We start from the raw sequence: 26,790 nt of genomic DNA on the forward strand, positions 1-26,790 counted from the left end.
AACTTTTCTAGGGGAAAGATGTACAGCCAATTCTCTCAAAGACCTTATGGTTCTTGCAGTCTTCCTGCTCAGTAAGATCACAATTCTTTGTTACCTGAAAACCTGGATATCCAGTAGGTTAATAAGTGATGAGTGAGTGGGTGGTGTGATCAATGTTGGTTGAACACCCCCAACACACCAGGCACCGTGTTGGCTCCTTTTTGTGAGTTGTGTCTTACTACCTTTCACTGATCACATCCAGGATGGTTACATATGGTGCTAAATCCCAGTCTTGGGATTATGTGTTGGTTGAATTACCAGTACAGAGCCCTACTATGTACAAGTAACTTGAGTCTTTCAGACTCACCAAATCTATGATAGATGCCTGCCTAGATTTTTTAATGTATGTTTTATTGAGGAGGAAGTATAGTCCTGAAGAAAAAAGTTTTTGGGATCAAAGCAGACTAATAATGGTTGAAAATTTATGTGAGACCTAACTAGACTCCTACTCATGGTAGATATGTTCCACCCACTACCTCTTCTGTATTTCCTTTTTCAAGTGCAGGCATCATCTACATAATAGGCTTGACTCTCCCACACTTCTTAAGAAACGTATTTAGATTGTGATTATGGGACAGGAAAAAATAACATACTTTGACAGCAAGTAACACAGTGAGAAGAAATGTGTTTTTCCTCCACCTTGGTCTCTGCTGTCTTGTGACACCCTGAAGAGAAATTTCCAAACATGAGCCTCCTGAGTGATTGTCAGATGTATACCTTGCCTTATCTCTAGCAGATGTGAGAGCTCTTTGAGAATATAGCAAGAATATTTGGGGAAAGTGATGCTTGGAGCCTTTTGGGAGCCCAGGCTTAGAGCTTTAGAGTATTATCCATACGTGAAAACTGAAGTTTTGCTGAAATAAACTGTTTTATGTTATAACTTGGCAAGTTATGGAATAGCACTGATGTTAAATGACTTGTTAAAGGATCTCCGTGTATTATGGCAAAATTCTACCCCATCCTTAATTAGGTCAAGTTAAACTCAAAAGGAAAAGGAGTCTGGTTTGCTAACCACAGTGGAAGTATTGCTTTCGGGTGGAATTCACATCCAAATTGTGTTGTCTGACTCAAGGATAATACACAGGAAACAATTTGAGGTTTTTCTTTCTTTTGGTTTTGATATTTAAGCTTTAAGGAACTTGCAGTTCAGAAACTGGCATTTGTACTGTTAACAGCTATCACAGTTATCATTAGCCAGAATGTCCCCATTTAAGATCTTGCTGCTGTTTATTGTATTGAGTGTACAGTATGCCATATATGATTTCTAATACACCTGTGCTACTTATGACTTATTACCAATATGAGTATCTACTGAACCATTGATCAAGGGGCCAACATGTCCTACCAGTGCACTCCGAAACCTTATCTGCTGAAAAAGCAAAATTTCCCTCCACTAATGAACACTTTTAGGAAAGCAGACTGGTTACAAGTGTCTGAAGCAGCAGAGTGACAATGCAAGTGAACTCCTATTTCTAGATTGCAGGTGATCTTGCAAAAACTGTGTGTGTGGGAGGGGGAAAAGCAGAGTTTTACATTGTAGTTTCTCATGACGATCTTCACTTTAATAATAATAGATAGCCTTTACTAAGGTCTGATTGGGAGACTCTTTACATTAATTTCTTCTTTGATCTAACAATCCCATATCATAGGTACCATTATTGTCTTCATTTTCCAGATTATGAAAAAAGTTCAGAGAGGTTAAGGAGATCACCTAAATTCAAGGAGGAATGACGGAACCATGGTTCTTTTTTAAAAAAATTTATTTAAATTCGATTTGCCAGCATATAACAGCTAGTGCTCATCCCATCAAGTACCCTCCTTAGTGCCCATCACCCATTTACCCCATCCCCCCACACTCCTCTCCTTCCACAACCCTTTGTTTTCCAGAGTTAGGAGTTTCTCACGGTTTGTCTTTCTCTCTAATTTTTCCCCACTCAGTTTCCCCTCCTTCCCTTATGGTCCCTTTCACTATTTCTTATATTCCACATATGAATGAAACCATACGATGATTGTCCTTTTCCAATTGACTGATTTCACTCAGCATAATACCCTCCAGTTCCATCAACATCAAAGTAAATGGTGAGTATTCATCCTTTCTGATAGTTGGGTGATATTCCATTGTTTGTATGTATATACCACATCTTTATCCATTCATCTGTCGAAGGATATCGTGCCAAGCCATGGTTCTAATGTAGGTATGACTATGACTTATGCCAGAGACCATCCTCTCTGGAGGCCATTCTTCTTCCAAAACCATTTGGTGCTTCCAGAGAGGGAAATAGTTAAGTAGTTACTCCCATTTGCTTCAAACGACAGATAGGAGCTCTTTGGGTATTATCTTTTAAACGTCTGTTGAGCATTGACTTTGTCTCAAATGGTTTAGATAGCCTAGATCCTTGAATACCCCCAATAAACAAATATGATGGGTTCTGGTATCCCTATTTTTCTGTTCTCTCTGGTCACCAAGAATTGCCTCTGTGGCCAGAGGGGCTGATGTTTTCAATTTGTGGTGTATGAGTAGGGCTAAAAGAGGGAGCCATTTGATAGTTGCAGGAAAGAAGACACAGCAATGGAAGTCCAAAAGTGTGGTCTAATCTTGGATACCATCACTCATGGTAGCTCTCTTCAGCTCTAGACCTCTGTTTCTTATTTCCTTTAATTAAATTGGGAGTGCCTCCTGAAGTCCCGTCCATATAACATATGAATTAGAAGCAGACATATTTCGGGGTGCCTGGGTGGCTCAGTTAAGTTTCTGTGTTTGCTTCTCCCTCTGCACCTCCTTCCCCACCTCTGCTTCTGCTCTCTCTCTCTCTCTCTCTCTCTCTCTCTCTCAAATCTTACTTAAAAAAAAAGCATACCTATTTCTTTTCTAATTCTGGCTCTTCCAACTAAATATCACTATTCAGATTAGTCTCTCTGACCCTCAGTATTCTGATCTATAAAATGGAGGCAGTGGTACCCATCTCCAAGTGTTGCTGTGAAGATGCAATGAGACCACACCTGTGGTATGCATAGCAGAGCACCCAAGGTATATTGTTAGAACTACCCTTTACATGTTAGCTGTGTCCCTTTCCTTAGCTCTCCACCTGATACTCTATATTACTAAGTTGTATTTAACGTACTCATGTGATAACGAATTTGTTTACCTGAATTGTGTGTCTATGGAGACAGTATTGAGTAATGGTTAAGAGTATGATCCCTGTAAGCAGACTATGAAGTTAAAATCCCTGTTCTGCCATTTATGTGTAACCCTGAGCAAGTTACTTAACTTCCCAGGCTTAAAAATGGGCCTAACAATGGGTACTATTCTCAAGGAGTTTTTGGGAGAGCTGAATTAGTTAATATAGGATAAGTACCCGGAAAATCACTGGCACAGAGCGAGCACTCATTCATTGTTGTTGTTATTATTACCTGTTATCTTCATGGTCTCTTGTAAGCTTCTTAAAATAACTGGTTTTGGTTAGCTGTATAGGTGAGGCCATAAAACAGATTTTCTCAGTGCAGATGGGGCTGCTCACAGGGGCCTCGTGAGAGACTGAGTGCTGACCTTGGCCCTATTAGCACCGTTGTCTAACCAGCTCAGGCACGGGGCTGTGATGAGGATTATTGAACTAACATATGGAAAACTCCTAGTGTTAGCTCTTGGGAGGGGAAAAGGCACTAAATAAATACAGGAATTATTAAAAACTAGGAGAAGACCTCAGAGGGTTGCTGAGCCTTGTATGTTATTTGCTATTCTAAGAAGAAATTGGGGCAGGAAGCCAACTTCATCACCAGGTGACAAAGTGGTCTCCTGGCTGCTGTTCAAGGGACGGCAGCGTGTAGCTTCACCTAAGCAGATCCTAGGTCATCCACAACCTCTCCCTGAGTGTAGGCATCTCAGACTTCCCGTATGGACTGAGGGAGAAGGAAGAAGGTCAGGGTCCCCTGCCAGATGCTATGTCTGCACCAGGCCTGCCCTCACTCAACCTCCTATGTGACATCACCAAGGGGCTTCCTTGAGGAGAGCTGGGAGGTGGTGCTCTAAGGTAGAACCCAGGGAGCACAGGACTGATGCTGAATTGCCTTTGGTATGAGTGCTGGGGACTCAAGGGCCACCAGCAATCTGCTTCCACAGCAGGACTCCAGTCCTGGGTTGGGCCAAGCCCAGGACTCTGTTGCCAAGCTTTGACAAGTGTGTGGAGAGCACACAGCTCTCTAATTTTGGAGATAGCAGTCCATCAGTCCCTATTTACAACTTTACCACCCACCCCGACACATTATTCTCTGCAGAACCAATGCTAACACCAAAATGAAATATACTTAAAGTGGTCTCCAGGTATCACTTGTGAAATGGTGTATATGAGCCTTCCAAGAATGAATCAAGATCTGGCCCACCGCCACCACATAGGTTAAGGCCTCTGGCTTCTCCTTGATAGAAGTGGCATAAGATTAATTTCCATGGCTCCAAGCAGTGATTATAGAAACAGCCCATTTCCCTTTGCCACAAAATAAATAGTATCTCAGCCACGTTGTCTTACATTATGAAGTCTCAGAGGATCAGGATACCTATGTAAGTCTCATCATTCAAGAATTCAGAGCACTTAACACATAACTTTTATTTATACTTTTCTGGTAACAATACAGTTTAAAAATATAAATAACTTTTCCACATATGATCAAATATGCTAGGATCTCAGTCCTTAAAACTACTAAATTAAGGAATTTATGTTAATAACACAAAAAACAATACTTCTGCATAAAATACTGTGAAAACGTAGCCTACCCTAAATTTGAACAGCAAGAACAGTTTGATAAAGAAAAAAACAAGATGGAAAGGTCCACCACTCAAAAGAAAAAATAATATTCGCTCTCTCGTGCATTCCTTCAGCCAGCTCCAAAGATGCCATGCTAATCATCAAATATGAAAAGAATTGAACTCAGTAGCCTTTTAAATCTATAAGTCTTGAAAAGTAAAGATCAGAATTATTTTCTCTGACATTTAAGATTTTAGAAGGCTCTGATTAGCTTGGTTAAGTTCTCCACAAAGCTTTGGCAGACCATATTGACTACAATGCAAAATATATAAAAGGTACTCCGGCTCAGTTACTATGATGGAATATATCTTCCTCAGAGATCAGGATTAGTTATTAAAATATTTAAAGAGATGTTCCTAAGGCTGCTGGGAGGCACATCATAAGAGTAGATCCCAGTAACAATAACTTCATGAGCCAAGTGACCTCTTGAACCTGGGACAGTAGAGCATAGCCTCAGAAATAGTTGAGGGAGAAAGAGCTCAGGAAAATTTTCAGAGCCCCATTCGTTCCATGTAATCCATGTATTTCAGTGTACCCCTCAGATTATGGAACTTCCAAGCATTTAGCACTTATTTTTAAAAATTGCATGTTTTCCTTATTTATTCCAATTGTACACCTAGAACAAGGTGCATCATTCCCCCTTTGGCCCTTCTCCCTTTCTTTCCATCTCAGTCATTCTCTGCTGTTGTTGACGTGACATGAATTCTCTCGTTTTTTTGTTTTTGTTTTCTTGTTTGTTTGTTTGTTTGTTTGTTTTTTTGTTTATCTGCTTCTTATAAAGAGCTAATCTGCTCCAGAGAGTACCAGAGGCTGTTCTTAACCAACAATCCTATAAACTACTTTTGCTTTTCTTATGCACCAGAGCACACCGCCCCCAACATTTCAGATGAAGGCGAATGCTCAACAGTATGTAAAAACGACTACAGAAATGCTTACAATGTAATAGCAGCTTAAACTTGAAATCTGTCCATATGCATTAGAAACAGCTGTTTTACAGCCTGAGAGAGAAAATTAGAACTCTATGGCATAACTGTGGGAGAAAATGGGCCATTTCACTGTAGAGGGAGGCTTGAATTCTAAAGTCCTAAATGAAAAGTTTTTGGTCGTTATGGGTATAAATTAGTAGGAGAAGCATGCTTTCAGGAAAGAAAGTATAAATTCTATTTGCCCAGAAGGTGAGAGAGTTGCCAGTTAGTTCTAATAAATCCAATGAGGGAAAGGAGGCCTTTTAGAGATAGGTGACGTGATGCTTATTATTAGTGAATGTCTTGGCATGAATGCTTTTGCATCGAGTGTCTGCTGTCAGGGTCTCCTCATGAATGTTCTTTTTATGTGCTGGTATCTTTTTTCTTACACAATCTTGGTGAAGAACACTGTACTGTTGTAGCATGAATGACCTCACCCTCTGCCATAGCTACCCTACCTAACATAGATTGGACCTCTCTTAACTGTTTGTTTTTTTCATGGCACTTCTCTATCTGAAATTATTTTACTTATGTGGCAGTTTAAGTGATTATTGTCCCTCTCTCCCACTGGAGTAAAAGCTGCATGTGTGTAGGCACATTGTCCTCTTCTATAGCCATGTCTTCTTTTCCTTAGAATTAGCTTTTCTCATCTTCCAGAAAGATTTTCAAGATCCAACTCAGGATGCTTGGGGGATGGAACTTAGATTCAGTGGACCTCTGCAAGAATCACTCCATGGGTAAAAGGCATTTTGTTGTTGGGACACTGAGTCAGCAGAGCCAAGAACTTTCCTATAAGCTATTGCTTGGTCGTTAAGGAAACACAACAGAATACAACCCTAACATGTCACATTCTACAGATCCTCATTTACAATACACTGTGATATTTTTCACCCACTGTCTGAAGCAAGATGAGATAATCCCTGGCTGGTGTGAATTTGTTTTTTTAGCGTCTTTTTGCATTAATAGATCGAGCTTTAGGATTAAATACTTAAGTTTATAGGACAACGTACTAGCATTTGTTTTCTTTAATCAAGTCCATTTAACTCTTAGCGTGACTATGATTTTTGAAAGTACACAATGGCTCTCATAGCAGTGGGAAGCTTCATAGATAAAAGTAAGGGGAAATGTAACAAACATATTTATAACCCAGGTCAAGTGGAGGCACTCTGAAATAGGAACAAAAGTAACAGTAGAAGACTAATATGCAGTTGCATTCATCCAGAGACTTTAAAAAAAAAAGATTTTATTTATTTGAGAGAAAGCATGGTGGGGAGGGTGGGGACAGAGGGGGAGAGAGAGAGAGACAGACAGGGACAAGCCGATTCTGCACCAAGTGCAGGGCTGGACATGGGGCTCCATTGCAGGATCCTGGGATCACAACCTGAGCAGAAACCAAGAATCGGGCGGGTGCTTAACCCACTGTGCCACCCAGGTGCCGCCTCCTTTGCCCCCACAATGTACTCTTCCCTTTTCTTTTGTAAGAAATAACAGCTGGCTAACCTTTTTTTTTTTTTATGATAGTCACACAGGGAGAGAGAGAGAGAGAGAGGCAGAGACATAGGCAGATGGAGAAGCAGGCTCCATGCACCGGGAGCCCGATGTGGGATAAGATCCCGGGTCTCCAGGATCGCGCCCTGGGCCAAAGGCAGGCGCCAAACCGCTGCGCCACCCAGGGATCCCTGGCTAACCTTTTTGAGTAAAATGAATGAAGTCTTGAGCCAAAGGTTAGACATGCATTGCTGTGTTTAGTTCTTCTAACAACTTTATGAGGGGGTACAAATAAAAAAGGGGTTAAAAGACCCCAGTAGTTAATGACTGATGAAATGATAATGTAAGTATATTTTAATAGAGCATAATTATCCTAAAAAGCATTTTTTTCTTCAGCTTTTAAACATTATTTATTTGAGAGCGAGAGAGAAAGAGCGTGTGAGCATAAGTGAGGAGGAGCGGAGGGAGAGGAGAAAATCTGAAGCAGACTCTGAGCTGAGCACAGAGCCTAGCATGGGGCTCAATCCCATGACTCTGAGATCATAACCTGAGCCGAAACCAAGAGTCTGACGCTTAGCTGACTGAGCCACCCAAGTGCCCCCCTTTTTTCTAGCTTTTAAAATGCTGCATAGGGGGATCCCTGGGTGGCGCAGCGGTTTGGCGCCTGCCTTTGGCCCAGGGCGCGATCCTGGAGGCCCGGGATTGAATCCCAGGTCGGGCTCCCGGTGCATGGAGCCTGCTTCTCCCTCTGCCTGTGTCTCTGCCTCTCTCTCTCTCTGTATGACTATCGTAAATAAATAAAAATAAAATAAAATGCTGCATAGATTGAGTATTCAAATACGGTGCTTCCCTATTTCTTTTTGTGCATTTTAATATGTTTAACATCTATGAAGTAATATTTGTGGTTTTAAAAAAAATCTACAGGAAGCTCCAAGATGAAAAGCAAAACTTTATCTTCCCTCAGCTTCAGTCCCTCCTCTCAATATAACTTCAGAGTTTTAAGTTTCTCACATAAGTAACTCTCTGGAAGTTTACTGGTCTGTCAAACTCTGTTGTGGTGTTACTGGGCAATATAATTTTTGACAATCTCGCCTAACATTATTTTTAAAGGCTGCATAGTATTTCCTTGGGTGGAATACCATAATTGAATTGCCATTTTTGTTCTCCTTTATGGGCATTTAGGGCATGATGAGTGTTTTTCTATTACTAAAAAAAGTGCAGAAATGAACATCCTTACACATACATATTTCATGGGTCTTTGTGCCCTTGTGTGGACATAGCAAAGCATAACTTCTCAGCATGAAGCTGCTGGGTCAAGTGAATGTATATTCTCAACATTAGTGGTGTCAGATCCTTTTCATAAAAGGTTGTACCAGTTCATATTCCCCTATTAATTTAAACAGTTTTCAACATATAGGAGTCTTAGCTTATGTTTAAATGTATTCATTTTCCTTTTAGATGTTCATATAGTTCCCACTTGGAAAACTCCTTCACCCACCTCCACTAAGAAGCCTGCAAACTCTGCATAATCATATGCATATAATAATTCTGTCTGAATATCCTTGTCTTTCCTTCCTTATGTGTAAAGCATGTACATTTTGTTAAGGGTGGATGGTGGGGGAATGCCTTTTCAGGATCACTATTTAACTTAGCTAATTGCAATTCAGAGATTGATGCAAGAAGGCAAAGGGTTCAAGAGTGAAGTCAATTTTTCCTGAAGTTAGAAATAAATCTATAAATTCTGGTTCTATGAATTGCTGAAGAATTATTGTGTAGGGATCAATAAATCACTTCTAAAGCAGTGTTAGAAGACTGTTCCGTCTCCTCAATGCACTAGTTACAATTACATGATTAGACTCTAGGGTGCTGGGCAGGCTCATTCTTTCAGCTTTTAACATTGCAGTAAATGACCTGGCAATAGATTTGACGTTTTCTTTGTAATGTCCAAAATTAACTCTCTAGTTACAGAGTCTCTAATTCCACCAGAATCTTATGGCTATTTAGTATTTAGGTTCTTAATCACTTAGAAATCATAATGACTAGGTGCCTGGGTAGCTCATTTGGTTAAGCATCTGCCTTCAGCTCAGGTCATGATCTTGGGGTCGTGGGATTGAGCCCCCTGGCTCCCCACTCAGCGGGGAGTCTGCTTGTCCCTCTCCCTTTGTCCCTCCCCACAGCTCCTCTCGTTCTCTCTCTGCTTTCTCTCTCTCTCTCAAATAAATAACATCATTAAAAAAAAAGAAATCATAATGATGCTTTCTTTACAAGAAGAGATGGAGAAAAGGGAGGAATTTCTACTCAGTGACATAGGGTAAACTAGAAAAGTGGACGGTCATGATTATTGAATAAATGCATATTATGCATATTGACATCTTATTCAGGAGAGTTGCTTTTGAACAAAAGTAAATAGCTAAAAAACAGTGATTCTGCACAATCAGCTCAAAGGCTGGTTTAGTTTTAGCATATTGTTTTGTTCTTATTTCTCAACACTGAGAATAGACAATACTGGGATAGAGGCAAATGAAACACCACACAGAAGCTGGAAGGCCAGAACCCCCCCTAGAGGCTTGGTGTGAGGGTGGAAATGTTGAGGAAGCCAATGGAGCTTGTGAAGACTCATACCCAGTATAAGCATGGCAGGGAGTTCCTTCTGTAGAGAGGGCTTTTCTCTCCCAACAGATACTTTTATGTGTGTGCCAGCCCCAAGCAGAAATCATGATTTTTCTTCATCACTCTTTGGGTGGTATGTGATTTTTCTTCAAGAAGAATGTTGAAAAATAAGACACGATATCAAAAAAATGAGGGGAAAAGGAGGGTATTCAAAGACTATCAAAGCATATTTGCAGAATTTTATGAAAGTTTTTCTTGAGTTAAGTGACAAAATTTTAAAGAATTTCTTTTAAAGTTCTCAAATAATTGCCCTACTGAAAACTTAAATTATACCTCATTGGGTTTGAATTTTAGCATGTGATTATGTAACAGACATTTTTAAAGTTAGAGGTTCTATGTCAATGAAATGAGGCTAAAATGTGAACTTGAGCAAAGAAATAGTAGAAACTTTAATACAAAGGAAAGTTGGTGATGAAGATGATTTAATTTAGGAAGTCATTTTAGAGGAAATACTCTAATGTCACCTATTGGCCTAGGTTTTTGTACACATATGAAACAGTTTTTAAAGACACATTTTATGGGGTGCCTGGCTGACACATTCATTTAAGCATCCAACTCATTGTTTTGACTCACTCCTGTTGTCAGGGTCATGGGATCAAGTTCTGCATTAGACTCCATGTTGAGCATGATCTCTGCTTGAGAGTTTCCTTCTCCCTTTGCCCCTCCCTGCTGTGCACACACTCTCTCTCTAAATAAGTCTTTAAAATACACACACACATATATTGTGATGGTTTGCAAACATGGAAATGTAGCATTTTGTGTGCTGAACACAAGCTCCATTTAACAGCTAATATCTCCAGTAAACTATCCTACTTTAAAAGCCCCTAGAAACCTCAAATGTTATCTTGATTAAATTAGGCTAATTTAGTAAATGCATCATAATTAAGAGGATTATGTCATTCTTTAGTGTTTAGCACACCAGGCATTAGATGTTTTGTTCCACTTTCACACATCAGCTGTCAGTTGCTTGCTAAAAGTAAGATCATGGCAGCAGTCATCGTAGACTCAATTGTCCACCCAATTCTTAAATTATCTCTACAAGATTCCTGCCTATTTTCCTCCATCTTCAACATAGTCAATAACCAGGAACTCCCTCATTCCAATCTATCCCATCTTTAGGCATAGGGAATAATTTTGGTCATAAGAAACCTTAGGGAATTTCTTTAGAGCCTTTAAAATTGACTTAACACAGTACTTGAACAAGTATTTTTAAGCCTGACTTCAAATAACCTGGAGAAACTATGGACCAATGGAATATTAAAATCTGGTGGGACACTAGGATATTCTTGCTCAAAAGAATTGAGAAAAGGTATGAGTGTGGAACAATATTTATATATAGCATGAACTCCCTCCACCTTTTTCTATCACAGAGTAATTGTTTTTCTCAATATCCATAAATTGCCAGAATGATAAGGTAGTATAGAAAGGCTTTTTCTTTTCCTTTATTTATGATAGTAACACACACACACACACACAGAGAGAGAGAGAGAGAGAGAGAGAGAGAGAGGCAGAGACACAGGCAGAGGGAGAAGCAGGCTCCATGCACCGGGAGCCCAACGTGGGATTTGATCCCGGGTCTCCAGGATCGCGCCCTGGGCCAAAGGCAGGTGCTAAACCACTGTGCCACCCAGGGATCCCTGCTTTTTCTTTTCCTGAAAGGAAAGCGTGACCTGTTGGCCACAACTCTTCTTGTCACAAACAATTCTTGAGGAGCCCCCAAGAGAGCAGTGGCTGAGGTAGAAATCATGTTCTCTAGAAGTCCTGATATCCATGTAGTGAGCTCAGAATGAAAATCCTGCTCTACAGGACAAATTTTGGATACACTGTTCTTTCCAGGCATAGCAAACACATGTAGCCATTATTATTGGTTACATTTTTTTTAAATTATGAAAACAGGCATTTTCATTTGCTGTGCAAGCAAAGGAACTATTATAATTTCCTCTAACTAGCAAATATCATATGCTACTCCCTCCCCCACTTCCCTTCCCCCCCTCCCACCCCATACCACTTAATAGTTTTAGAGGTTTGTTTGGTTTTGTCTTTTGCCAAGTCTTTAAGTGCCTCTGAAGCCAATTTTTAAAAGTCATGCATTGTGCCATTAAGGGAGCTTTGGGGCATGGAGGATATAAGCAGTAACTGATGGAATGTAGCCAGGTGGTGGGTGCTCTAATTCTAATCAGAAAAGAGAGCTTTCTTCATCATGAAAATCCCTATCTTTCAAAGAAATAGATCTAAGTCTGTATCCAATCATCACATTAATTTTAACACTTTAAAAAAATCGAGTCTGATTGAAATGAAATGCCAGCCTGAGGTAATTTGCTCTGAAAAAACCAACTGAAATGAAACAGGCCAGTTTATTTGTTATTCAAATAACCAAATAAAACAAGGTATAATTAGTCCTGACTTCCTGTTCTTGCTCATATACCTGAGGCCCCTCCCTGCTCCAGCTCCACACACTCAGAATCTGAGGGAAGCAGGGAGACAGCTTTCTTGGGAAATGGCTCACTGTTCTACAAACTCACAAGTATGTATTGGATCCAAATTGTTGGGAGGAGGACAGATGCTATTTAGAGAATTACCTGTGTGAATCAGAATCAGAAGGGTGGTTTGTAAAGCGCCGTTTGCAGGGTATTTGAGACTCTTTCAGGAAATTAATTCAGGGACCCTGTCAGATATTCAGTTCAGCTTTTTGTGTGTGTAGGTGCATGGAATGGTGGTGTGTGTGTGTGTGTGTGCGTATAAAATGTGACTCAATATTTTGATGAAAACATTCACTATTTAGTTGATGGGATAGCTGTTGGTGCAGGACACATGAGCACTCACCTGCTAACAATAGAATTCCTTCTATACTTAATTTCTCATTGCCTAATTCAAAGAGTTCCTTCCTTGCTGGATACCTCATTTATTATAGTTCTTCTTGGAAAGCTGACCTCTAAGTGCAGACAGCTAGAAGGAACATGACATAAGAACAAGGGAAAAGCATTTAGAAAAGGGGGTGGCTTTGACACGAGTTAGCTGGGAAAATTTTGGAAAAAGAAAGCAAACAAGTTTCCATATGTACTTACTGACAGACAAGGCCAGTGTATGGTTGAACTTTGCTTGCACTCAGCTCTGTTTTTCGTGTTTGTTCTGTAGTTCCTAGGGGACCAAACTAGCCATGCTTGAGCATCGTTAGACTAGAGTGGGGCCAGAACAGTGTGTGAGGAGGCCAATGAGCTCCCCTACACCTCACCCAGATTGTCCACCAAATCCGATGAGAGGCTGAAGCAGCCACCCTTGCCTGTTGAGAGCTTGGCTCAGCTGAGGAGGCCTCATCAACCAACGCAGTGTTAGCTGAAGTCTCCTTTGGAGAGGAGAGAGAGAGAGAGAGACACCTTTGAATTGAAAGCTGAAGTTGCAGCTTTTTCAGAAAGGGATATTTTCCCTTCATTTTCTATCCCCGCTTTGATCTATTTTCTCCTCCCTTACCCCTAATCATGATTAGCTGGCAGCACAATTAAGGCAAAGAATTAAGGTACTAATAAACTAAGAAAAATTGTAGACAAAATCTGTACTTTGATTTGGGGGAAAGATATTCCACTGTTGAGGAAAAAAATTGTATTCAATGTAATTGTTTGTCAAATGCAAAGAAATCACTACTAGGCGTGCTAGAGGTCTATACATGAACTGTTTAACATGGGTTCCTGTATTTATGTAAGGTTGAAGACACCAAGAGGACTTGTTTCCTATTTCTGCTTTGGTTTTCGTCCTTTCAGGTTTCGTAATTCTGAGGTAATCGTTATATCTGAATGGACACATTCCAAAAGCCTAGAAGACTGACAGCATTGTCTAACAAAACATCTCCCATTTTATTTCCTTTGGAATGCACTCCAAGTTACAACAATAGTTAGTAATTACCTGCCATAACTGTAACAACAAAATAGCTGAATGTGCACCTCTAGCTGTTTTATGCATGCAATCTCTCATTCTCAGGCTCTCTTTTTTTTTAATTTTTATTTATTTATGATAGTCACACACACAGAGAGAGAGAGAGAGAGGCAGAGACACAGGCAGAGGGAGAAGCAGGCTCCATGCACTGGGAGCCTGACGTGGGATTCGATCCCGGGTCTCCAGGATCACGCCCTGGGCCAAAGGCAGGCGCCAAACTGCTGCGCCAACCAGGGATCCCTCAGGCTCTCTTTATAATCCATTCTTTCCCTTAATGCTTTGAAGGCTTGGAAACATTCAGTACAGATTTTCACAGTATAGGTAACTTTGAAGTATGACTTGTCAGGTCATGCTGACTTGTGTGCTTGTATAGAGGATTGGTAAGGAGGAATCTTTTTTAACAGGTGTAACAAGAACTTGTGAATGGGTGACAGGAAGGTTGGGAACTTTTTTTCCCTCTAGAGACTGTGAAATTTACTTTTGTCTGCTCCTGGGAATCAGTCACATTTGCAGAGAGTCAAAATATCCACTAAAGCCAAAATGACATTTTCAAGGTGCTCTTGCAGAAGAGTATAAAAGTAGGATAGCTGTATATCCTGGCTAACCTGGCACAGTCCCCATTGTTTCCTATAATTACTGTGGTGTGGTAGTCTGTTTCTTTTTCTGAAATAACCTGACTTGAACATCATATTGTATATTGACACTGAGCATTTTCCAAAGGAGGAGAAAACTCCAGTAATTCCAAGTGTCATGGCAAGATGGCTGCCTGTCCAAAAAAGAAAGAAAAAAAGAAAATTCTGAGAGTCAACAGTCAAGGATAGATGGGAGGTTAACAGCATTTCATACTGATTCCTGTCTAAGAAAATAGTTCATAACATAGATAATTAAACCAGGCATAGCAAATATGTTCAACTCAAGTGCCAGCTCTATCTAAACGGTTGGTAGTGGCTACCCAGAGCACATTTGAGAAGGACTCTGAAACTAAGTAAGGGGGCCAGTGGGAAAAGAAGGTTTTACCTTATTAGTGATGTCTGTCATGAGCACTGGAAGAGATAGTTGTAGGCCAGGTATTAAATGTCACTATTGGAGAGTTAGATGGGATGTTTGTGACAGTTCAACCTAAAGTGTTTCCCAAAATGTGTTCCATGTAACATTCATTAATCCTTCAACATGATTCTCAAAGCATGTGTTCCATAGTCAAGAAAGATTGAGAATGATGCCTGCCAGTTTTCCTCTTGTGGAAATTTAATGTATACTGGCATAGTCAATGTTCTAGAAAGTTCTGTAGTAAAGACAGATGTTTAACTTTGTTTAACTCCTTGTTCCATAAACCTGTTGGGCCACAGAACCTTTTTCAGTGGTATCTGTCAACTGGCTGCAAAACTACTCTCTCAGGACACAGGAAACACTGGTCTAGTTCATGCCTCACATTTCATAAATAAACTCAAGCCCCAAAAGAGAACAACTGGATTACATTAAGCGTAGCTGGTCTATTGACCAGGTAAAACCAGAATCCTGGATGCTGATTCCCAGCCCCAGGGTCCTTTCAACTATATCACCAGTATGGAAAATACTGGAAGCAATCTAAGATTTTAATAGCTTCAGCAGCACAAGCACTTAGTTGTAGATTCTACTTGCCTACTTTTATAGTTGTTTTTTTAGGCTTACTGATTAAACACCTATGTGCTCCTAGTGTCCAGATATGAAGTTACCTCTTATGGTCAAAACAAGATAAACTCCTTTTAGAAGTTCTGTTTTATTCGGGCTGCTTTTTCTCCCCCCTCTGTTTTATCTTTCTTTCTTGAGAGATAAAGTGATTATGAGAGGAAAGAATTGGTAGACATGAGTCTGGTTTTGGTTCAAAAGCTATTTGATCATTTCCTGGGCTTTGAATTTCAAAAAGTCAATCTATTTTTGGTCTCTTTTCAACTAGAAGGTTAGAGTACATCTGTTCTCTGCACAAATTTAGCTATTGGCCTTCAAGCTAAGCAGTCATGAAATTATAGCCATAGTAAATTTAGACAAGGAATAATTTCACTTTGGTCTGCCTGTAAATCCACATGACAGAGTAAACATGGTGTGTCTTGTGGTTAATGTGAACATATGTAAAAAATTAAGAAATACTTGGTGACAAGACAAAGATACTCCACAAAAATTAATTGGTGTTTAATTGAGGATGTATGAAATGCAGTATTTACAGAAGGCCTGATTTCAAGCTTAGGCATAAATACAATTCAGCTTGGGCAAAAGTTCCTAGTTTTGGTGATTCTTCATTTCATGGCCGAGCACTGCTATTCCTGTGGGAGAACGGAACACCTGGAAAATAGAACCCTTGCTGACTTCTCTGGGTTTGTTTTGTTTTTGGTTTTTTTTTTTTTCTTACCTACGTTTGATTTCCATTATAATGGCATTTAAAAAACTAGTTCCTTGAGTTTTCTTCAAGCATGTGCTTCTATGAAATCATGTGGCTGCTGGCACTTAGGAAGAAGGGGGCAGTTGCCGGCTAACTTTGCCTTCCTGTAATCATTGGTATCCCTTTGAAGATAAATATTTCCAGGAAGTACAAATCAGTGGACTTGGAAGCAAAGTAGAGATACATCTTTTCAACATAACTTTGTTTCTCCAAGAACGTAAGGAAAGTGAGGTGTAGGAGAAAATAAAAAAAACTCTGCTGTTCTTAAAAGTTTTTACTTAATAAGCACCTCATTATTCTACTAACTGTTTCCCAATATTTACCATTTCCCTTAGACAAGATTCATTGAAGCTCTATAAATTTTATAAATCGATTTTTGTGTTGTAAAACTTGTTTGTGTTTAAAATACAGGGCACAGAAAATTTCCATGATACATAGTTGTGGTTCAAACAGGGAAAGATGCTGAAACCATCAATCATAAAACCTGTAATTCTGTTTACATGACAGTGTTAGATAGTACTAGTTAACTGTTAAACCAAGTGATGCCTTATGTGATTTTTAAAAAATATAATGTACTAGTATACCACACTGGGTAGCATGTATTCTACTTTGTCAGTGGATTTCGTAGTCCCTTTTATTTAACAACTGAATTTATTGTCATAAAAATCCACAATATTGCCCTATCTTGGAGAACCAGAGTGTGCTGGGCTTTCCCAGATGTACATCCCATATCGCATTACAGTCCTGAGCCCCACAGCCAGTTGCCAGAGTCATAGAAGAAGGAAAAGTGGAAGGTCACATCAGGGGGTCAGTTTTAAAACTATCTTACACTACCCAAGAATGGAAATTATTGTGGTTTTCAAAGGCAGCCGCTTGTTCAGAAGCAGCTGCAGTCCCCCTGATTTTAGTTAGCTACCCTGTGACCCCTTTGGATTCCCAACCAGGCGTTTTGTGTGACTGTAGTCAGACAGAGCCACGTTCCTCCAACAGGGCAACTCTGACCAAATTGGAGGTTACATTTAGCTTCATCTTGAAATGTAGAAAACGAACAATTAAATATTGAACTTTGCTATGTAAAACACCTTCTTGAGTTTCAACCTTACTGTATCCTGCTGGTGCCATAACATGATCCTTGAATTTTTGGCACCATCTCACTTTTAGGCTGGAATGTTTGAAAAATCCTGAGAAAAAGGCATTAAGCAACAAGAAGAAATATATATATTAAAACAATGTAGATTTCAAAATCCCATCACAGAGCAATATAAAGAAATGTGCCATATTACAAAGCTTTAAATACTACAGTTCTTTTTTTCTGTTATCATTTATGAATAAAAAAAGTTACAAGGCTTGTGAAATTCATCAACATTATTCCCTCTCTAACAAATTAAATTCAACCTAAGTATTCTATCCAAAGCAACTTTAATTTGTAAGGATGAAGCCATAACCAATTTTGAAAGATTTTTGAAAGCAGTGCATGCTTCCACGTGATAGAAGAGTGAGTCTCCATTCATTAGATGAAATGCATTCAGCATTTCCTTGGTTTATAGTTGGGTTTTCTTATCTCTTTAGCCCTACTACTAATCTCCTGAAATAAACCCAGTTCAGCTGACATCTGTACCTCCCAGTCAGTTTTTGAATTAAAGTCAAAGTGCAGGGCAGCCCGGGTGGCTCAGCGGTTTAGCGCCGCCGTTAGTGCAGGGCCTGATCCTGGAGACCCGGGATCAAGTCCCACGTTGGGCTCCCAGCATGGTGCATGGGGCCTGCTTCTCTCTCTGCCTGTGTCTCTGCCTCTCTCTCTCTCTCTCTCTCTCTCTCTCTCTCGTAAATAAATAAAATTAAAAAAAAAAGTCAAAGTGCAATAAACCCGTTGATGAATGAATGAATAAGTAGGACTATCTCCTCACCCTTTTACACTTCATTTCCAATTAATGCAAGGTTAGTTTCATGCCCTGTTTATGACCTCATAACAACCAGTTATGAGACTGACAACCAGCCTCAACTGGCTTACTCCTCTATGAGCAACTCTTAAATTCTTTCAAATGAGGATTTACTATACGAATTTTTCAGTGTTTGTGTCTCAGCTTTCCATTGCATGGCATTCATATAGTTGCTTATCAGCTTCACCAGATTAGAGAGGAAGAATCAGTAACCTTGTTAAAATTTATATCTATAATAAAAAGTTTGATGAAAGATGAAGCTAAATGTGTTGAAGAAAATGAAGTTGTGAAAATTATCTGGATTTAATTGTCCCTGTTCTTTTTTTCATATTTACACATAAATGAAAATAGCCTATATCTAAAGATAAAATGAAAACTGCTTCACAAGGTTTTTGGGAAACAGTGCCATATTTGCAAAGTACATGATATGTAATAGGCATTGAATATGTATATTCACTCTCTCTATTTGAATTTATATAAATCCTTATGACTATCATAGTTCCAAATACTGTGTCCTCATCCTAAGTCTGAGATTATAATTATATATTTTAGCCATTTTTATAGTTGAAATGAAGTATAGTCAAGGTTTGATTGAAGTTGAAATTTATTAGAAGTACACAATGGGAATGTAGATAATTGGATTTTGACTTTCTAATATACTAGCCAGTATTTCACCCACTAGATAAATGGCTTCCAGGTATAATAAATGGAATGAAAAAAAAAATTCACGGGTGTTCTCAAGAGGAATTTTACTTAAGTGGACTCTCTTCGCTATATTACATACTTCCATATATGCTCTCTCTCAACCAAATCCTCTCCCTGCTGTTAAAATAGAAACAGCTTCCAGGATCTGAAGAAAAGGGAGAATGTATCTTCTAAGAGCATGGCAAATGTGTTTCATGAGATTTTAACTTCAGTTGCTTTGCACCCTGCCCAAACAGCCATGCTGAGAATTCTGAGACATTCGGTTTCACTAGCAAAGAATACTCAGATCAATTATTGATGTCTGGGATCCCTGGGTGGCGCAGCGGTTTGGCACCTGCATTTGGCCCCGGGCGCGATCCTGGAGACCCGGAATCGAGTCCCACATCGGGCTCCTGGTGCATGGAGCCTGCTTCTCCCTCTGCCTGTGTCTCTGCCTCTCTCTCTCTCTCTCTGTGACTATCATAAGTAAATAAAAAAAAATTAAAAAAATTTTAAAAAAATTATTGATGTCTGCCACAGGATATGCAAAGAGGATAGTGTCATTACTTGTTCTATGCATTTACTAAACCTCTGTTTTGTCCTATTTTGTAGGCCTAACATTGTAGCTTGTCATACCAGTATTGCTTTTCCTAAGCTGTACTGCCAACCAGAATTACTTATTTATTTATTTAATTTAAATGTTAGTTAACATACAGTGCAGTATTGGTTTCAGGAGTAGAATTCAGTAATTCATCACTTGTGCTCATCACCCATCTAGCCCATCCTCCACCAACTCCCTCCTTTACTCCTCAGTTTGTTCTGTATAGGTAAGAGTCTCTCATGGTTTTTCTCCCTCTCTCCTTTTTTTCTTTTCCCCCTTCCCATATGTTCATCTGTTTCTTTCTTAAATTCCACATGACTAAGATCATATGGTATTTGTCCTTCTCTGACTTATTTCACTTAGTATATACACTCTAATTCCATCCACATCATTGTAAAAGGCAAGATTTCTCTTTTTTTGATGGATAATATTCCAGTGTGTGTGTGTGTGTGTGTGTATAGCACATCTTTATTAACCAGAATCTTTTTTTTTTTAACCAGAATCTAATATAGGAAAAATTTCAGATCAAAATTTAATCAACAAACCTGAGGTTTACCTCTTCTTTGAAGAAAACTAAATATTTTGAATCCTTTCCAGGAAGCTGATATGATAGAAATATGACCTTAAAGAAATCTAGCAAAACAAGCATGCCATGACACATCTCATCTATCTACTCTGTTGCATCAAAACTTTAAATCTCCAGGACTCTCTTAGGTTAGATAAGAAAGTGATTTGTATTTGATCTGCTACATAAAGAATGGACAAAGCTGATTTCCTCTTTTGAAGTAGATTATTTTGAGTTTAATTTTTTGCTTTTTAAATGCACTTCAGTATGAGCTGGTGAGAGAAGATACACTTCTCTCTGTATATACCTGAAGGCAAAAACTATAATAGGTCTTCTTATCTCAACTATCTATTCAATCCTTTCTCCTTCATTTGTAAGCCAATCCTTCTTTGATTAGTTTAGTGCTTTAAAATGTAGGTTTTATTATTATTCAGGCAAGGTGAGGCCAACAGATAAGGACTCAGCTACCATCAATAGTTTGTTATTTGCAATTTCCAAGAGTAAAGAGCTTGCTACACCATGGGGGCACCACAGGGGAATTAGGAGGTGCCTCCTGCAATGGGTGTAGATGAGGGGGAGGTGGGCATGGATAGGAGCTTTACTGTAATATCTGCAGGAAGAAATGGGTGAAGCAGGGTAAGCACATTTAAGATTGGCTAGTTTGAATAATTGGAGCAAACTCTGCGGCCTAGAGGCTGCTGTCCCCTAGTATTTTGCTCTCTGGTTCTGGAGTGATTAGAACAGAGGCAGTGTAGGGAGGAGAGCCCAATAGAAGAGGCGATGAAGATGTGGCTCTAGACTGATTAGCTTTCATGTGAAAGCTGTGCTCAAAGGAGTCCTTTACTGTCTTTAAGAATTGGCTAGCCTTGGGAGGGGCAGTTTTTCTGGGATCAGCATGGCCCAGGTGTCAAAGCCTCAGAATTACAGAAAATAAAAAGGCATGATTTATATATTCCACATACCCAATATTGTGTTGGGCCACATATCACACTTATTAATTTAGTAAGTTAAAAAGACCAGGTCTCTAACCTGGAAAAAGTTAGTCTAGTAGGATAGAGAGACACATGAAGAACTGGTTTCAAAAGAAGTTGGGAAATATCATGGTAGTGATAAAGACAAGGTGCTAACCATGGACACATTTAAGGACCCAAGGTGGGTAGATAATCTTAGAAACACTATTATTCTTTAGTATATTTCAGAGAAGAGAAGCCATTAATTACTTGGATCTTTTATCAAAGAATTTTCTGTATTATTTCTAGAAAAACTTTACAGTCTTTTTTTTTTTTAAGATTTTATTTATTTATTCATGACAGAGGTAGAGACAGAGGCAGAGGGAGAAGCAGGTTCCCCGCAGGGAGCCCAAAGCAGAACTTGATCCTGGGACTCAGGGATCACGACCTCAACCACTGAGCCACCCAGGTGCCCCTAAATGCAGTCCTAAATATAAAACACTTCCACTTCATCAAGAACCAGAGAATTGTGAAACCTTACAGCTATAAAGTCTCATGTCCTTGTATATGTGAGGAATCTGAACCAGGAAGGCTAGCTGACTTTTTTAAAGTCACAATCGAGCCTCTGTGCTATGCCATTGCTGGCTTCAATGTGTAAATGGTTCCAATCATAAATTAAACACACATTTATCTCAATATTGGCCAGGAACCATGCTGCCCGTTTTGTTGCTGCAGGGAGTCTGCCATCTAAATATTTGCAATTTTTCCCCCTCTTGAGTCACACCCTGTCTTACCACATTTTAACAACCTAGAACTGGTCACTTGACAGGTACTTATATCAGTAACAATCTGACTTTCCCTGAGTGTCAAAGCAGTATAAATAACTCATATAAATTATTTGACAAATTTCATCTTTTCTCTGTACTATGTCTTCTATACATTATAATCTGAGATGCTTTTTAAATTTTATTCATGGAGCTGGGGACCAAATAGCATGAGTATTTAGAAAGCAAAAACCAGATCAGTGTAATGTTTTGTAAGCACCAACCATTCTACCATATGCAATTATTGAAGACTGGATGAACCACTTCAAAAGACAAAATGGGTGTTAGACTGTTGCAGAATTTGGAATTGTTGCCTTAATCTTTCTGATATTTTTTTTTAAATTTTATTTATTTATTAGAGAGAGAGACAGGCAGAGGGAGAAGCAGGCTCCATGCAGGGAACCCGACATGGGACTCGATCCCAGATCTCCAGGATCACGCCCTGAGCTGAAGGTGGTACTAAACTGCTGAGCCACCTGGGCTGCCCCTTTTTTTTTTTTTTAAAGATTTTATTTATTTATTCATGAGAGACACAGAGAGAGAAGCAGGCTCCATGCAGGGAGCCCGACGCAGGACTCGATCTTTCTGACATTTTAAAAGTCTATTTCTAGTATTTTATTGTGCTCACTGATTAGTTTCTTTAGCATCATACATATCACCACTGCTCAGATTATAATTGGTCTCAATTTATCTTTAGAAAACTGTGGGGGATCCCTGGGTGGCGCAGTGGTTTAGCGCCTGCCTTTGGCCCAGGGCGCGATCCTGGAGACCCGGGATCGAATCCCACATCGGGTTCCCGGTGCATGGAGCCTGCTTCTCCCTCTGCCTGTGTCTCTGCCTCTCTCTCTCTCTCTTACTGTGTGCCTATCATAAATAAATAAATTAAAAAAAAAAAAGAAAAGAAAACTGTGGATTCTATGGGATAGGTTCGCTAGAACATACACATGGAAAGTCAGTAGAAAAAAAAGATGCAAAATTTGAAAGAATCTCATGGTCAAGTAACTTGAGTAAATACTAGATTAGACAGCGTTAAATTTCTTCTCTGAAGGACTTTCAGGACCTTTTATAAGAAAATGTGAATTGTAAACATCAATAAATGATACATCTTCCAAATCTGTTCATCCGTAGATCCTCCACTATTTGGTTTTTCGTGGAAAGCATATTCTAAAGTTACAAGTGGCAGATAGTATTTTTAAGGGTGTACAATACACTATGGATCAATAAAAAAAAGTTCTTTTTTTTCTGCAATGAGGAAGTCTATTTTCTAGGTGGGAAAATAAGGCATAAATGCAGTAGACCTCAAGCAATGGTATGAGGAAATAATACAGAAACTGTCACAAAGTGCTGTATGATCAACTGTTGGATGAAAGATATTAAGATTTGTTTAGTATAGAGGTGGGAGAAACAATATAATTTTACATGCACTTATGTGCAAGGGACCAGAGGTATAAGACACATTAAATATGACTGCTATATTAAAGAAGTGAATAACCTAGAGGGAGAGCCAGGACTCAGTGATGCAGGTTGGAATGGTCCAAACCTAATAGACCTAAACTGCATAATCGTTGTGTGCACATGAGTTACTTGGAGGATCTGAACTGATTGAATAGATTTGGGACGAGGATCAAAATCTGCATTTCTAATAAACTCCCAAGTGACACTGATGCTGTTGTTCCAAGGATCACATTTTGAGGAGCAAGAAATTAGAGCAGGAGTTGGCAATTTTTTTCTATAAAGTCCAGATAGGAAATATTTTAGGATTTGTAGGCCATATACCCTGATGCAACTACTCACCTTTGTCACTGTAATGCAAAGGCAGCCAGAGACAGTAATATGTCAGTGAGTGAGCATGGCAGTATTAAAAACAAAAACAACTTGACGGACTCTGGAATTTGAGCTTTATGCAATTTTCATATATTGTAAATTCTTCCTTTAACTTTTTGCAAAAATTAAACATATGAAAACCATTCTTGGCTCATGGGCCATACAAAAACAGGTGATGGGGCTGCAGGCTGTAGGTTTGCTGATCCAGGAGTCAGAGGACAAGACACCACACTCCCTTGGGTAGTTGGCGTGGTTTTCTTATGAAGCATGTCTAATCAAGCAGTTGCTCTTGCCGTCTTTTAAACCTTCATTGTATTTTTCATGCTTAATTTTCCCTCCAAATGTTGGTTTGTATCTTTTTCATGGAAGATAAAGACACTCAACTAGTTGCAGAGTTTACCAGGCTTTATTCTATTACCTGTAATGTGTTATGCAGTGCCTTCCACATAGAAGATGCCTAGCAAGCATATGGTCAGTTGAAGGAGCCTTTAGCTTGGCTGTAAGGAAGAGTGGTTCCTAGGTGGTTTTAATGAAGAGGGAAGGAGATAATTCTGAGGAAGAGAAAGGCTAGGTAAGGGAAAATCAGCAAGTGATATGTGAGGACCATGTAGGAAATAATAAATCTATGCAAATATTTAATGGAGGATTAATATAGGAAAATGATTAAAAAATAAAACCAGGGCCAGGTCTATGAATGGCTTCCATGACAGATCTGAAGTGTAGAGACATACATAGGGAAGAGCTTTAATCTGATACAGAATAGAGAAAGAATGTAGTTTACTGGAGATGGCAAAATCAGTTAACTTAGTCCATAGTCAGTTATCATGGGTGAAGATCTGGTCTATGACTGTGGAAAGAGAACAGTAAAGAAGGAACTAGAAGATGACTCTAGGCTTGAATGTTCTGTGAAACTTTATGAAGACAAAGGAAATGGGACACCTGGGTGGCTCAGTTAAGTGTTTACTTTTGGGCTCAGGTCATGATCCCAGGGTCCTGGATGGAGCAGCACTGGGGGCCTGCTCAGAGGGGAGTTGGCTTCTCCTTCTTGCTCTGCCCCACCCCCCACTCCTGCTTTCTCTCTCTTGCTGGCTCACTTTCTCTCAAATGAATAAAAGCTTAAGACAAAGAAAACTGCAAAATGCCCCAGAATCCAGAAATACTGTCTTTTTCAACTGTCTCAGAAGTAATACATGTTATGTTGCAGAGGATGCTTTGTTGGCAGGGTGGTGGTGGTAAATGTCCTACCTGTTCTTTTAGGAGTAACTTCTTCTTAATTTTTAATATAGTTTCTGGTGTTAATACCCCAAGTATTAGCAAACTGGTTTTATTTTCAGATTAAATACAGATAAATACCTAAGCTATGCTACCAAAGTACAGAGTAGCCTTCAATGCCATATTTTTACAAAAAAGATGCAAAGTCCAAAGAATTTTATAGAATATACGACTTAGAGGAAATCTGAGTACTGATTGAGGAGTAAAATGGACAACACTGTCCCAGAGACCTCAATGCTTTTCATTTTAAGTGGCACATTCCTACATATTTCTTAAAAATCACATTTAGTGGAGGTTTTAGGGCAGCTTCATTTTTTTTTTTTTTTTTTGTAAAAACCCTGTTGAGAGTTTGAGGTGTTTGGGGAATAAGGCAAATGTGAGAGAGTGAGAATGAGAGCGTGTGTTAAAACAGTCTGGCAGCTTGCTGCCTTCTACACCAAGGTCCTGGTTGTTTGGAAAAGGAAAAGTGCTGACCAGCAAGAATGAATTACAGCACAACCTACATTTCCCTACCTCGCCGAGGCCAGGCCGTCTGCTAGAAAGTTTTGTAAATATCAGAAATGTGGAAAGCATTAAATCTGTTATTGCTCAGCTGATCAGAAGTCTTAGGGTCAACAAAAAATATTGCTGCCTGTGATTTTTTAACATGATCATTTGTTCCCCTTGATACATTAGATATTTTGAGCATTTTGTTTGTGTTTCCTATTTTTCTTAAGGTAAGAATGATGAAGTTATAAGGAGCATCTACGATGAAACATTTTATAAGATCCTTTGAATTTCTGTTCCTTATATTTTGTGACTAAAATGGTTTTTACAAGTTTGACAATATCCCTTATTTCAAGGTTGATAAAATGTACAAGATGCTTTTAGGAAGAAAACCTGTGGGAATTGTCTAGTCCTTAATTTCATGGTCTAAAATGTAGAGTTTCCCTTAGTAACATTGACACAGATTTTTTTTTTTTTAATCAAATGAGTATCTTATTACAGGGCATTAGCCTTTTACTTCTGCTATATTATTTTAAACATCACCATTTCCTTTCTTTCTCTCCTGTCCTTTGACCTCCATTTGGCCTGCAGATGGTTCTGTGAGGGGAAAGAGCTACACAATACTCCAGATATTCAGATCCGCAGTGAGGGTGGGGACCTCCACACCCTGATCATAGCAGAGGCCTTCGAGGACGACACAGGTCGCTATACCTGTCTGGCTACAAACCCCAGTGGGTCCGACACAACGTCTGCAGAAGTGTTCATTGAAGGTAAGTGGAGGTACCTGATTTAAAGGGAAAGACAAGGCCTGAGAGCTTGAGTAAGGCTTCACTAGGAACATGCTTTTCCAGTGCAAACGACAGAATGGCATTGTGATTCAAACCTCATTTCTCATGAAAATTTTATATGAATTGAATAGTTCTGACACTTGGGCATACATCACATATGCCTAATGTCAATATTTGTTGCTTTTAATTGAAAACATTTCAGCTACATTAACTTGAATTTATTTAAAATATGAAGTATCTTAACTTATTTTTGGTTTCTCTAGTGCATAGAGAATGGGAATGTATTAAAATACCATGTCTATCAGCCAGATAGAGTCTAACTCTAAATGATTTAGAAAATCATTCACGGAAATGCTAAAATAATAAAATATTTTTAAATGTTCTCATTTTTATTCTAGAGTTTTTCCTCTTTTGTCAAGATTCTGTTATTCCTTCTAAATGTACTATGAACTTGCATTGCAATGACTAGGTGAAAAAAACCTCAAGAATTGGTGTTGTATTAAAAAGGGATAAGCATGGGCAGCCCAGGTGCCTCAGTGGTTTAGTGCCTGCCTTAGGCCC

The 26,790-nt window shown here is 39.2% G+C and overlaps 1 protein-coding gene across 1 annotated transcript in view; it reads left to right on the forward strand.

Moving 5' to 3' along the window:
• Positions 1-26,790, forward strand: part of LOC129504555 (palladin-like) — a 417,088-nt gene that overhangs the window by 151,758 nt on the left and 238,540 nt on the right. The window contains 1 exon segment of the mRNA XM_055317307.1: positions 26,033-26,211. Within this exon segment, the coding sequence (XP_055173282.1) occupies positions 26,033-26,211 (179 nt within the window).

Source organism: Nyctereutes procyonoides, unplaced genomic scaffold (assembly GCF_905146905.1).
Source record: "Nyctereutes procyonoides isolate TBG_1078 unplaced genomic scaffold, NYPRO_anot_genome, whole genome shotgun sequence".
NCBI lineage: Eukaryota > Metazoa > Chordata > Mammalia > Carnivora > Canidae > Nyctereutes > Nyctereutes procyonoides.